Consider the following 10,929-nt stretch of genomic DNA (forward strand, 5'->3'; position numbering starts at 1 on the left):
CCTGGCGGCCTCTTCAGCTTGAGGTAAATGAGTGTCAAAAAGAATGCCATCCCGCAAAGAGGCAGATTGAGGTAGAACAGCCACCTCCATTGTCCGACTTGCGCAAGCGCACCTCCAATGGGCGGGCCGATGGCGCTCGCGAGAGACCACGTAGCACCAAGGATGCCGAGATAGACGCCTCGCTCGCGGAGAGGCACCAGGTCCGCAACGACGATCTCTGCTAGGGAGAGGATGCCTCCGCCGCCCAAACCTTGGACGGTCCGACCCGCAATAATCGAGGGCATGTCTCTAGCCGAGCCGGTGACGGCACTGCCGACGGCGAAAAGAAAAATAAAGGAGAGTAGGGCCCACTGGCGTCCGAAGATCGTGGCGATGTTGCCGGACAGCGGAAGGATGGCGGTGGAAGAGAGCGTGAAGGCGGAACCGATCCAGACAAAGTCGGACCCCCCATGCAGGTCGTCGACGATCGTGGGGAGAGCAGTGGACACGGCCGTCTATAAAACATCTTAGCCACCCGCGCAAAATAGCAATGAGAGGGTGGAAACATACCAGATCAAGAGCAGCCAAGATCGATGTGACACAGAGAGAAAGGATGATCATCCAGAAGCCGAAGTCTTTCTTGAACGTCACGTTCTCTTCTGACTCGCTGCTCTCGGTGACGACAGCCTCTGCCTTCTTTGGTGGGGTGGAGAGAGTGAGAGCATCAAGACTCCTCTCCTCATTCTGGTCGACAAGAGTAGGAGTGCGAGAGAGCCGAGGAGCAATCAGGTCGGGGGAAGACATAGTACCGCGCACTTCAGCTTCCTTTGGTGTGAAGAAAATGGGCGCGCTGAATATCGGCAGCGCGTCCGGAAAAATGTGCTGGGAGATTTGACAGGTCCATCAGTACGACGCTTATATAGGCGGCCATGATGAGCACCCTGGAACTGCCGATCAAGGAGAAATGTCCATGTTTCCGACGACCCATGCGAACGCCACCGTCGAGTAGGAAGCAGAAAGAACAGATTACGCGTGCGCCACGGTATGCATAAACAGGAACTTATAGTTCCTCTGGTAACCAGCGCTTGTTTGGACATACAGTTCTTCGACAAGTGGACGGCATCTCCGTGCAGATAGTGGAAGCACCCGTTGTCCCTGGTGGCGGTGCTTCCAAGAATGGTCATAAACTGTACAGTTTTCTTCTTTATATACTTCCCATGAATCCGCGGCGCGTACAGCACCGTCGAGCTGTGATTGGCTCTTGACATTCAAGTCATGGGAAGTATCGGGCATCCAATTCTAGACGAATCGAATAATCGGGCAGGGATTAGCTTGGAATTTTGATGTATCAAATACTTGTCACATCCCTTTCCTCAAATCTCCGACGACTTATGAAGAACGAGACCACAGAACCATGAAGAAATAGTGGATAAATCACTATTCACACAAAATGGCCGAGCAACCAACTCATGGTACAACTTTGAAGACGTATCATGCTTCCTACCTATATTTGGTGACATCGCAGGATGAAGCCCCTGGAATTCGACCGAATCCGATTATCTGATCTGGAATCGGGCTGTGCACCGAGCACGCAGCTCACTTGGCTTGCAGCTTTACACTTCCAACCAACCCGCAACATGATACCTTTCGCAACGACCGAGCACCTCATCCTCCGTCCTTGGCGCCCGTCGGACGCCGCCAGCTTCTTCAGTCTCTACAATGACCAACGTGTTGCTCATGGGATCGTGCTTGGCTATCCCGTCCCCTGGCCGGAGGCGAGGTGGGAGAGCATCCTTGCCGCGCTGAACAGGATGTTGCTTCTCCTCGTGCTGGAGATCAAGCCTGAGTTCATGTACATGCGTCGATCAGACCCAGAAGAAATAGAGGACGAGCGGGATAGCGAAGGCGAAAAACGCGAGAAGCGCAAGATCGTTGGCTTCGTTTCGCTTGTGCTGCCGGAGCCGAAGAACCGCGATACCGAGTTTAGCATCGCACTCGCTTTTGCGTGGTGGAGCCTCGGTCTGGGGACGGAGGTCCTGACGTGGCTTATGCGATACAACTTTGACAAGCTGGGAATGCATCGGTTGACGTTGCACGCGTTTGGAGATAACGAGAGAGCTGTGGAACTATACAAGCATCTGTGCGTTCTGCGCTCTTCTGTTGTGCTGAGATTGGGCTCACGTACACAAAGTGGGTTCGTGCTGGAAGGAACGATGAGAGAAGCTGTGCTGCACGACAATGAATGGATCGACCTCGTTGTGATGGGCATACTTGACCGGGAGTGGGAGGCTGTCAGACGGAGGCCGCTTGATCTCGCAGCTTTTGACGACGTGATTGTACAGTCTGTCATGAGACTGATATGAGGTGGATGAAATCTCAGATATGGTCATGGTAAAGTATGGCACTTGTCACAGATATGCATATCATCCATTGTTCTGGGTACTTATCTTGGAAGGTCTCCGGCATTGTCCGAGAAAAAATTGCAATCCCCATCACAAATCTTCTTTCTACACCGGCCATTGATGTAGCGGGCGAGACGATAGAAGGAAACTTTCCCATCGTCTCCGATAGCAAATTCAGCAGATTCAACACTTTTTCACGACCAGAATGTACTTCGTTCGGCTGACCAAGCATACTAATCACGTGTTTGCTTACAAACATGCTCTGCACCGCTGCAACCGCCTTCGCAACGTACGCGTCTGCCCGTGGACTTTCACTTGATGTTGCTGACCAACCTGAAAACCCGCTATCAAGTTTGGCTCCTATCGCCGATGTCCTTCTTCTTGGTCTCCGAGTGTCGACATCGTGGAGCATGAGCTCTAGCAGCAACGATGGCTGACCAATGTTGACATTTGTCATCTCGTCACCACTCTGACATTCTATCGTGATGTTCTGGCTGCCGTTGTCTGAAAGCTCAAAAAGATGATGTTGCAGGTCTTCCAGACGTATAAAAGCTGCCTACTACAGGATTCAGACTTTCATACCAAAAACAAATCCCAGTTCAACAGCCATCTCACAAGCTCTTGCCAACACCCTCTTCTTGATGTCTGGATTCAAAACCTTCGCTGTTGTCGGTGCGGGAGATATTGGCCGCTTTATTCTCGAGGAGCTCGTCCGTCATATTCCGGATGAAACTGTGACCAGTGTCGTCGCCCTTACTCGCTCGGTGAGTGCCTTCGCGCCTCTTCTAGCAGTCCGTCTCACACACCGAGAAAGAGCGTCGGCTACGAAGATTTGAAGGCACAGGGAATTGTCTTCAAAACAATCGACTACTCGGATCCTGCAGGTCTCCTCGCTTCCCTGCAAGGCATCGATGTGGTGATCTCCGCCATTTCAGGGGGTGGCCTCCTTGCCCAAATCTCCTTGGCAGATGCGGCTAAGGCAGCTGGCATCAAGCACTTCGTCCTCTTTGAGTATGGCAACCCCACTATTGGCAAGACCGAAGGCATCTTTGGATTGAAGAACCGTGTCCGCGAGCATCTCCTGGCGCTCGACCTCCCCTATTCGCAGTTCTTCACGGGTGCGTTCGCCGATTGGTTCTTCGACGGACGTCCTGAGTGGGCTTTCGACCTCCCCAACGGCAAGGCAGTGGTGCGCGGTTCCGGGAATGCGCCGATCTCGTGGACGTCTAGTCCCGATATCGCCCGCTACATCGTTTATATCCTCACCCACCTCTCTCCGGCGGAACAGAAGAACACGCGGTTTGCGATGGAGGGCGATAGGAAGACGATCAATCAAGTCTTGGAAGAGTACCAAACTCGCACCGGCAAGAAGCTTGACATCACCTACGAATCAAAGGAGTTCTTGGAGAAGCAGGTCGAGGAGCACCCTGATGACTTCGAGAATGGTGTCATTAGACGTCTGTTCTTGGAATGGGAAAATGGCCAGGGACAGACCGGAACGCCAGAGGAGGTGAACAAGTATTGGCCTGAATTTAGGCCCGCCAAGGTGGTCGACGTCATCCTCAGGCTCTAGAGTTCCAACTTGAATCGGCGATAACATGAATGACAAACACAAAGAGCTTGTTTAGAAGTAGCTGCATATATATGCGGTTTTGAGTGACAAACTTCGAAGTTACCCTTGCATGGCGCCGTCAATTCGCACGGCATGAGAAGTCTGCGTCCCTTTTGATAAACGCCTCTGAGTCTGACTGATATACCGGTCGCAAGCGTTCGATCATCCTATGGATTGGAAGATCTAAACTCATTTTGTGGATGTATACAATAAATGAGGGACAGTTACCATGACGTGGTTGTTTTCGCGCGTCGCGTCTGTCGCGCCTCCTTCCTCCCCCACCATCATAGTCGTTTGCTGAACCTCGTCTTGTCTATTCCAAGGGCGCGATATCATCTGTATCATCGCGATCAAATTATCCACGGGTTCCAACGATGACATAGATGGACTGCAAATACGAGCTGAATTGAGGCGAATGTGCGGGACGCGTCTTCATCCGCATCAGAAGACTCAAACTATTCCCAGAGGCGCCGGAACACGAAGGCATCCGTCCGGCAGATAATACTGTTCTGGACGTTCCTTTCAGCGTTGGCTGCGATTCTAGACCGGACGGATCTGTCCTGTTATGTTGCCCCAAACAACACAGGCGAAACTTCCCCCACTTCAAAGTGCTTCGTTGCACACGAGCCTGCTTATCCTGTGCTTGGCTTACAAATACGCTCAGAGCCCTGAAATTGGACATCTTCTTATTTGTTCTAGTTCTACTGCCATAACCTTCCCTCGATGCTGCTGACCAACCTAAAATCTCACGATTTGGTTTGTAGACTATCACCGATGTCTTTCTTAGAGTTCCTACGAATGCGGGCATCGTGGAGCACTCGCTCTTCTAACTGCCGCACTTGGCGTTGCTGACCAATGATGGCATTTGTCATCCGGACCACCACTCTGGCATTTTACCGTGATGTTCTGGCTTCTGTTGTTCCACGTCTCCAGAGGACGAAAGGTAGGCCTTCTAGACATATAAAAGTCCCATACTTCCCTTCAACAAGTAAGCATCAGCTCTACAACCATCTTTACAAACTTTTATCGCCAACCTCTTACCGATGTCGGGGTTCAAGTCCTTTGCTGTTGCTGGTGCTGGAGATATCGGGCGATTCATTCTCGAGGAGCTCGTCCGTCATGTTACGGGTGGGAGTGTTACGAATGTTGTCGCACTTACTCGGTCGGTTAGTGCCGTTCCACCCATGGTCGTGCCGCATCTCATACCTTCGTACGTAGAGCATCGGATACGACGACTTGAAAGCACAGGGAATCGTGTTCAAGACAGTTGACTATTCGGATCCCGCCAGCCTGGTTACTGCTCTGCAGGACATCGATGTAGTGATCTCCGCCATATCAGGGGGTGCCCTCCTCGCCCAGATCCCCCTTGCGGATGCTGCCAAAGCGGCTGGCGTCAAACACTTCGTCCTCTCCGAATATGGTAATCGGTCCGACGGCAAAACCTACGGGATCTTCGCAGTAAAGAATCGTGTCCGGGAGCACCTCCTTTCGTTGGACCTGCCCCACTCGCAGTTCTTCACCGGTCCAGTCTCCGACTGGTTCTTCGACGGACGCCCCGAATGGGGGTTCGACCTCCCCAATGGCAAGGCAGTGGTTGGAGGATCTGGAAATGTGCCAATCTCATGGACATCCAGTCCGGACATCGCCCGCTACATGGTTTACGTGCTCACCCACGTGTCTCCTACGGAGCAGAGGAATAAGCCGTTTGCCATCGAGGGAGAGCGGAAGACCATCAACCAGATCCTCGAGGAGTACCAAGCACGCAGCGGAAGGAAGCTCGAGGTCACTTACGAATCGAAGGAGTTCTTGGAGAAGCAAGTCAAAGAGCATCCTCATGATTACGAGAATGGGCTTATCAGGCTCCTACACCTGGAATGGGAGAGGGGCGAAGGACAGACAGGCACCCCAGAAGAGGTCAATAAGTATTGGCCTGACTTCAAGCCTGCTAAAGTCGTCGACGTCATGCTCAGTCTCTAGGCCTCCAGCAAACGGCGCAGACATCGCACAAAGCTACACACACGTGGATATAGATAGATAATTACCGTAAGGTGGTCTATATATTGGTCACATGCACCCAGTGCATTGTTCAATTTCACATGTCTCATGTCCGAAACCGGGACCGGTTCAACCCCATAGCAATTTCCTAATTAAGTATCCGTCCTTCCATTGACAAAGGCTGGGGATCGTTCAATGTTCTCCAAATACATATTTAGGAGCAGACAAACAAATATCATGAGGTCTTCATCTAAGAACTGATATTCGTCCAGCGCGTCCATATGGACGACTCGGTCATGGATCAGTCAGTCACGATCGGTTGCGACGTGCGACAATGACGAAGTTGTCGCAGCCCTATTAAATACTCCAAATACTCCAAGATCCTATCCATACCCGTTTTCACTTCTTACTCTTGCAAATACGCACCCAGCATGACAACTCCTGTCGCACCACCCTTCACCACCACCGCTCGTTTGCAAATCCGCGCCTTTCACGAAACCGATGCCGCCTTTTATCTTCATCTCCGCGGTCAGGAATGCGTCATCCGGTCTAGTATGTTCGGGCATGTCGTCCCTCCGGCGCTTAATACGTGGGAGATCGAACGGAAGTGGGTCGAGGGAGCACTTTTTGCTGGCATGATAGAGGTAAAGGGAGAGTTCTCGGGGTTGGCGAAGAAGTTAGGGGAGGGCGAAGGGGTCGCATGGGATCCTACTCCAGAACAACAGGGGGAGGGGGAGGCAGAGAAACACAACGGGCGGACGAGCGCGTCGCTCCCAGTTGGGGTCGTCTCGCTGCGTCTGGAAAACCCTAAGAACCGAGATGCCCAGCTGGGGATGATGTTTTCCCCAGAATGGCAGGGCTTGGGACTGGGCACCGAGCTCCTCCGCTGGCTCATACCGCACGCATTCGATCAGCTGGGGCTGCACAGGCTGAGCCTAAATGTGAAGGCGAGTAACGAGGGGGGGAAGCGTCTGTATGAGAAGGTCGGGTTTGTGCTGGAAGGGAGGAGGAGGGCGGCGCTCTGGGAAGACGGAGGTTGGGTCGATATTTTGGAGATGGCGATCATTGCAGATGAGTTCGGGAAGAGGAAACGTGCGGAGAAGGAGCGAGGGAAGGAGCAGTGACGCTAGATTGAGAGGGTTCCAACTTCAGCAGGAGATACAATCATGGCGGGAAATAGAATGCACCGACCTTCAGTTCCTGCCTCACACGAATTCCTTCACCACTGCCTCACAATACGTCCACACCTTCACCCACGCACGCTCATCCTCCAAGTCCTGTCTCGCTCTCCACACTCTCGCCCACGGGCCCAAGTATTCACCTCCCATCGCTCCCGCCTCAACACTTGTCCCCGCATACAGAGGAGTGAGCGCCCCCAGAGGATCCGCCTCTTTTTGCAAGATGAATGTCTCCAACCCCCAGCGCTGCCAGGGTGTCGCCCGCCTTGGTAGCCCACTCGGCACGCTCCCCGGATGAAGAGCGATGCTCACAATCCCGTCCTTCCTGTACCGCTTTGCCAGTTCATTGGAGAATGCGATCTGCGCCCGCTTCGATTGAGCGTATGCCAGGAAAGGTGTCAGGCGCTTTGCTCGTTCAGGAGCGGTGCCGGGGATTGTTCGCCAATCGACTCCCCCGCGAGGAGCGAACCATTGTGCGCTGGCGTGGATATCAACGATTGATGCAGATGTGGCAGAGATGGAAGAGGTGTGGTTACCTAGACGAAACATTGATAACCCGCACCTGACCGTCCGGTGCGGTCTTGGCAGAGGAGACAAGGACAGGCAAGAGGAGCATCGTCAGGCATGCATGAGCGAATGTGTTCGTCCCGAACGCGAGGTCGTATCCCTGCTTCGTGAGCTGATCCATCGGAGCGAGATACACGCCTCTATATCCCATCCTTGTCGTCAGTACCTGCCAGCAACGCAGCAAACAATTAGACGCACGCGTTGTTGTATAACTGATCAAGCCTCTCTCCAGTCGCACGAAACTTCACCGCAGCTTGCTTCACGCTTTCAAGATCGCTCAGATCGACCAAGAGGAAGTGGACCTTGTCGTTCCCCGTGAGTTCTTTCAGTTCGTTGACCGCACCCTTGCTCTTCAGAGCGACCCACGATGTAAACAGTTGCGTTTTTCTTTAGGAGATACTGTGAATTGCATGAGATCAGCGATGAGGCGCAGACAAGATAAGCAAGGAACACACTTTGGCGACAAGTTTGCCTATCCCCGAGTAACCGCCTGTGATGAGAGCGACCTTGCCCGTCTGATCCGACACATCATCCACCAACCATTTCGGTGCAGGCGGGTTGATCTCGCACAGTACGTACCAGAGATTAGTGATGCATTCGAACATGCTGCTGGTTGTGTTGGTGATGGGAGCTGGTATTCGAAGAGATACCCGGAGACGTGTCGAACGCGCTTCTCACCTGGAAGCGCATGCACCGGTCAGAGGAAGGCCGACTGTCACGCAGTCAACGAACGATTCCATTCATAACGGCGATGTCTGCACCAAACCGTGTCTGTTTTGGCATTAATGTCTGGTTGTTCTCTGCCTCATAGATTTGAACCGCCAAACCTGCAACGAGCTGGAAGATGAGGAACTGCGCATCAAAGTGCATAAATTCGGAGAGAAGCAACCTCGATGTGGATGACAAATCGAGAAGGTGGTACTCAACATTGTCAAGCCGTTCGGCCAGGACGATGGAAAGGTTGATAATAACATGGAGTGAGGACACAATATTAATATGTGAGTTTTCACTAATGCAAACTGGACACGTCATTCCGATGCACGAGACCTCTCGCAGATCTCAGGCGACCCTGTTGCCTTCTTCCTCGATATGATCGTACACCTTCTTCCACGTATTCTCGTCCCAGACATCCGATCTAGGGGTTCCGACCCTTCCCCAAGGGGATAAGAACTTCCCGTTCAACTCGGCAGTCTCGGGAGCCGTGCCAGCCCAAAGCGGGGCCAGCGCACCGTACGGATCGGCCTTCCACTGGACGAGATGCTCGAGCATCCAACGCATGAAGGCGGGTGTATGCCTGTTCACTGGGGTGATCACACTTCCTGGGTTCTGGACGAGGCTGACAATCCCCTGGGAGCCGTAACGTTTGGCGAGCTCAAAGGAAAATTCAATGACCGCCCATTTGGACATGGAATAGCGGTCGTAGGCGGCCGGCGGTGGAGATGTTTTTGAGTCGGCTGGCTTCTTGCCCTCGACCCAGTCCCAGTCGATACCACCCTTAGGAGCAAACCAATGTGCACTGATAGCCGTCGCATTAGTGTAACTCTTAACAAATGGAATGTCTGGACTCACTTGGAGGAAGTGTTGATCACTCGCACCTTGCCGTCCGGCACGGTCTTCGCAGAGGCAAGAAGAATGGGAAGGAAAAGTATTGTGACGTAGCCATTGCCGATTAGATTGGTGCCCCAAGTAAGATCGTACCCCTGCTGTGTGACCTGGTCAACAGGAGGAATCATGACACCCCTACGAGAGAACTACCGTCAACGACGTTTAAGCTTCAGTAAAAGTTTGGGCATACGCATTGTTGTATAGTTGATCCAGCCTCTCCCCCTTCTGACGGAACTCTTCTACCGCGTGCTTTATGCTCTCCAGATCACCGAGATCCATCAGCATGAAATGCACTTTGTCATTCCCAGTCTCTTTCTTCAATTCTTCAACAGCCTCTTCTCCCTTGGTTCGGGAACGACCAGCAACATACACTGTGGCATTTTTGCGAAGCAGATACTGAACAAATTCAACGTAAGAACGCGATGAATGATATAAAAGAGAAGTTAATCATACCTTGACGATCAGTTTCCCAATACCGCTGTACCCACCGGTGACGATGGCGACCTTGCCTGTTTGATCCGGAATATCATCAACGGTGAACTTTGGTCTGGGCGGATAGATTTCCCGCAGCTGAATATAGAAATCGATAAGCCACTGGAACATGGTTGAGGTAGATTAGTTTATGGCAGGCCAAGTACGATTGAGCTGCGCTCTTTTGTTCTTAAGGGCGGATCTATGACAGCCATCTCGGAGGCCTTTATATCGGTGTCTAAGTGACGACATTCTTCGAAGCACTGGATTGTTGAGCGCCTGCTGAATCATCCAGCCATCTTAAGCAGCGCACCCGTTCGGTGCGGAGGCGGCGCCCATAACAGCCAATCGCGTGACCCCTTCATTGCTTCCATTTGAAACTGTACATACACCGCAGTCCCCGGTCAGGGGCGGAGCCGCCCTGTGATATAGCTGGTGTCTCCACACCGTCTCCAACCGGCATTCTGGTCACCATCGATGAAACGGCACCCTGAGCCACCAATGTTCCACCAATATTGACTATCCTTGTCCCTCAAGCAGACATCCTATTGCAGCTGGCATGGTGTTTGAATGGTGCTCCATCATGGCCATGGCAATCCACACATTATACAATTGGCTTTCCAGCACATTTCTGTGGGCTCTTTCATCATTGTCATCACCCTTGCCATTGGTATATATATATACATATATTGTAGATGTGAGATGTATTATTGACTATTCTATATATAATCTGTAATACCTGCCTTGCTCCATCACCACCATAACCTACAAAAAGGTTATGGTGTGCTTGACAACCACATCCTCCTCCCTCAGTCAGTCCTCTCTGTCTCAATCTGTGCCATTGTCAGGGCACCAGCTCATTGCTTGGTCAAGAGACATGACTAAGCCTTTATGACATGGAAGTAGCTTGGTATACCTTGGCATGTGCTGGAACCTGCTGGAAGGATTGGATGGTCAGGTGACCTGCTGTGCATGGCTGTGCATGACCTCATATGACCTCATCCTTGATCATATGACCTGATCACCTGACTAGGCTGAGCAAGCAAGATGTTCTAGCAGGTTCCACCACAGAGGTATAAATATAAGGCCTACTCTGCCTGCGGACTGTCTCTTCAGACTT

At 52.1% G+C, this 10,929-nt stretch overlaps 7 protein-coding genes across 7 annotated transcripts; 4 read left to right on the forward strand and 3 right to left on the reverse strand.

Annotated features, from left to right (window-relative positions):
* Positions 1–112: 112 nt before the first annotated feature.
* On the reverse strand, positions 113–783 carry DACRYDRAFT_107842 (MFS general substrate transporter; the record flags this gene model as incomplete). The annotated part of the gene is made up of 2 exons (XM_040768547.1): positions 113–494; positions 550–783. Coding segments are annotated over 2 exons (616 nt in total), but the record flags the coding sequence as incomplete, so codon positions are not given.
* An 827-nt stretch (positions 784–1,610) lies between these two features.
* On the forward strand, positions 1,611–2,451 carry DACRYDRAFT_22481 (acyl-CoA N-acyltransferase). The gene is made up of 2 exons (XM_040772820.1): positions 1,611–2,119; positions 2,171–2,451. The coding sequence occupies exons 1-2, from the start codon at positions 1,617–1,619 to the stop codon at positions 2,340–2,342; spliced, it is 675 nt and encodes a 224-aa protein (XP_040628183.1). The 5' UTR covers positions 1,611–1,616; the 3' UTR covers positions 2,343–2,451.
* Positions 2,452–3,022: 571 nt separating this feature from the next.
* Positions 3,023–3,954, forward strand: DACRYDRAFT_107844 (NADP-binding protein; the record flags this gene model as incomplete). The annotated part of the gene is made up of 2 exons (XM_040768548.1): positions 3,023–3,145; positions 3,196–3,954. The coding sequence occupies 2 exons, from the start codon at positions 3,023–3,025 to the stop codon at positions 3,952–3,954; spliced, it is 882 nt and encodes a 293-aa protein (XP_040628184.1).
* Positions 3,955–5,036: 1,082 nt separating this feature from the next.
* DACRYDRAFT_100283 (NADP-binding protein) lies at positions 5,037–5,976 on the forward strand (the record flags this gene model as incomplete). Its single annotated transcript, XM_040767439.1, has 2 exons — positions 5,037–5,159; positions 5,212–5,976. The coding sequence occupies 2 exons, from the start codon at positions 5,037–5,039 to the stop codon at positions 5,968–5,970; spliced, it is 882 nt and encodes a 293-aa protein (XP_040628185.1). The 3' UTR covers positions 5,971–5,976.
* A 788-nt stretch (positions 5,977–6,764) lies between these two features.
* DACRYDRAFT_29709 (acyl-CoA N-acyltransferase) lies at positions 6,765–7,085 on the forward strand (the record flags this gene model as incomplete). Its single annotated transcript, XM_040774321.1, has 1 exon — positions 6,765–7,085. A coding segment is annotated over one exon (321 nt), but the record flags the coding sequence as incomplete, so codon positions are not given.
* Positions 7,086–7,193: 108 nt separating this feature from the next.
* Positions 7,194–8,338, reverse strand: DACRYDRAFT_116482 (NADP-binding protein; the record flags this gene model as incomplete). The annotated part of the gene is made up of 5 exons (XM_040770211.1): positions 7,194–7,644; positions 7,703–7,873; positions 7,932–8,077; positions 8,100–8,132; positions 8,189–8,338. 5 exons carry the CDS (start codon positions 8,336–8,338, stop codon positions 7,194–7,196), a joined length of 951 nt encoding a protein of 316 aa, XP_040628187.1.
* A 285-nt stretch (positions 8,339–8,623) lies between these two features.
* DACRYDRAFT_22482 (NADP-binding protein) lies at positions 8,624–9,979 on the reverse strand. Its single transcript, XM_040772821.1, has 4 exons — positions 9,792–9,979; positions 9,529–9,734; positions 9,303–9,473; positions 8,624–9,249 (listed from the first exon to the last, which is right to left on the reverse strand). Exons 1-4 carry the CDS (start codon positions 9,939–9,941, stop codon positions 8,793–8,795), a joined length of 984 nt encoding a protein of 327 aa, XP_040628188.1. The 5' UTR covers positions 9,942–9,979; the 3' UTR covers positions 8,624–8,792.
* Between the last annotated feature and the right edge of the window lie 950 nt (positions 9,980–10,929).

This window comes from Dacryopinax primogenitus, assembly GCF_000292625.1.
Source record: "Dacryopinax primogenitus strain DJM-731 SS1 chromosome Unknown DACRYscaffold_10, whole genome shotgun sequence".
NCBI classification, from domain to species: domain Eukaryota; kingdom Fungi; phylum Basidiomycota; class Dacrymycetes; order Dacrymycetales; family Dacrymycetaceae; genus Dacryopinax; species Dacryopinax primogenitus.

Excerpts from the sequence above, each read along its gene's own strand:
- DACRYDRAFT_22481 (XM_040772820.1), top strand. The coding sequence starts at position 1,617 with ATGATACCTTTCGCAACGACCGAGCACCTCATCCTCCGTCCTTGGCGC. Across the intron at positions 2,120-2,170 it reads GTGGAACTATACAAGCATCT|TGGGTTCGTGCTGGAAGGAA; the intron begins GTGCGTTCTGCG and ends ACGTACACAAAG.
- DACRYDRAFT_22482 (XM_040772821.1), bottom strand. The coding sequence starts at position 9,941 with ATGTTCCAGTGGCTTATCGATTTCTATATTCAGCTGCGGGAAATCTAT. Across the intron at positions 9,735-9,791 it reads TTGGGAAACTGATCGTCAAG|TATCTGCTTCGCAAAAATGC; the intron begins GTATGATTAACT and ends GAATTTGTTCAG. Across the intron at positions 9,474-9,528 it reads GATCAACTATACAACAATGC|GGGTGTCATGATTCCTCCTG; the intron begins GTATGCCCAAAC and ends GTTCTCTCGTAG.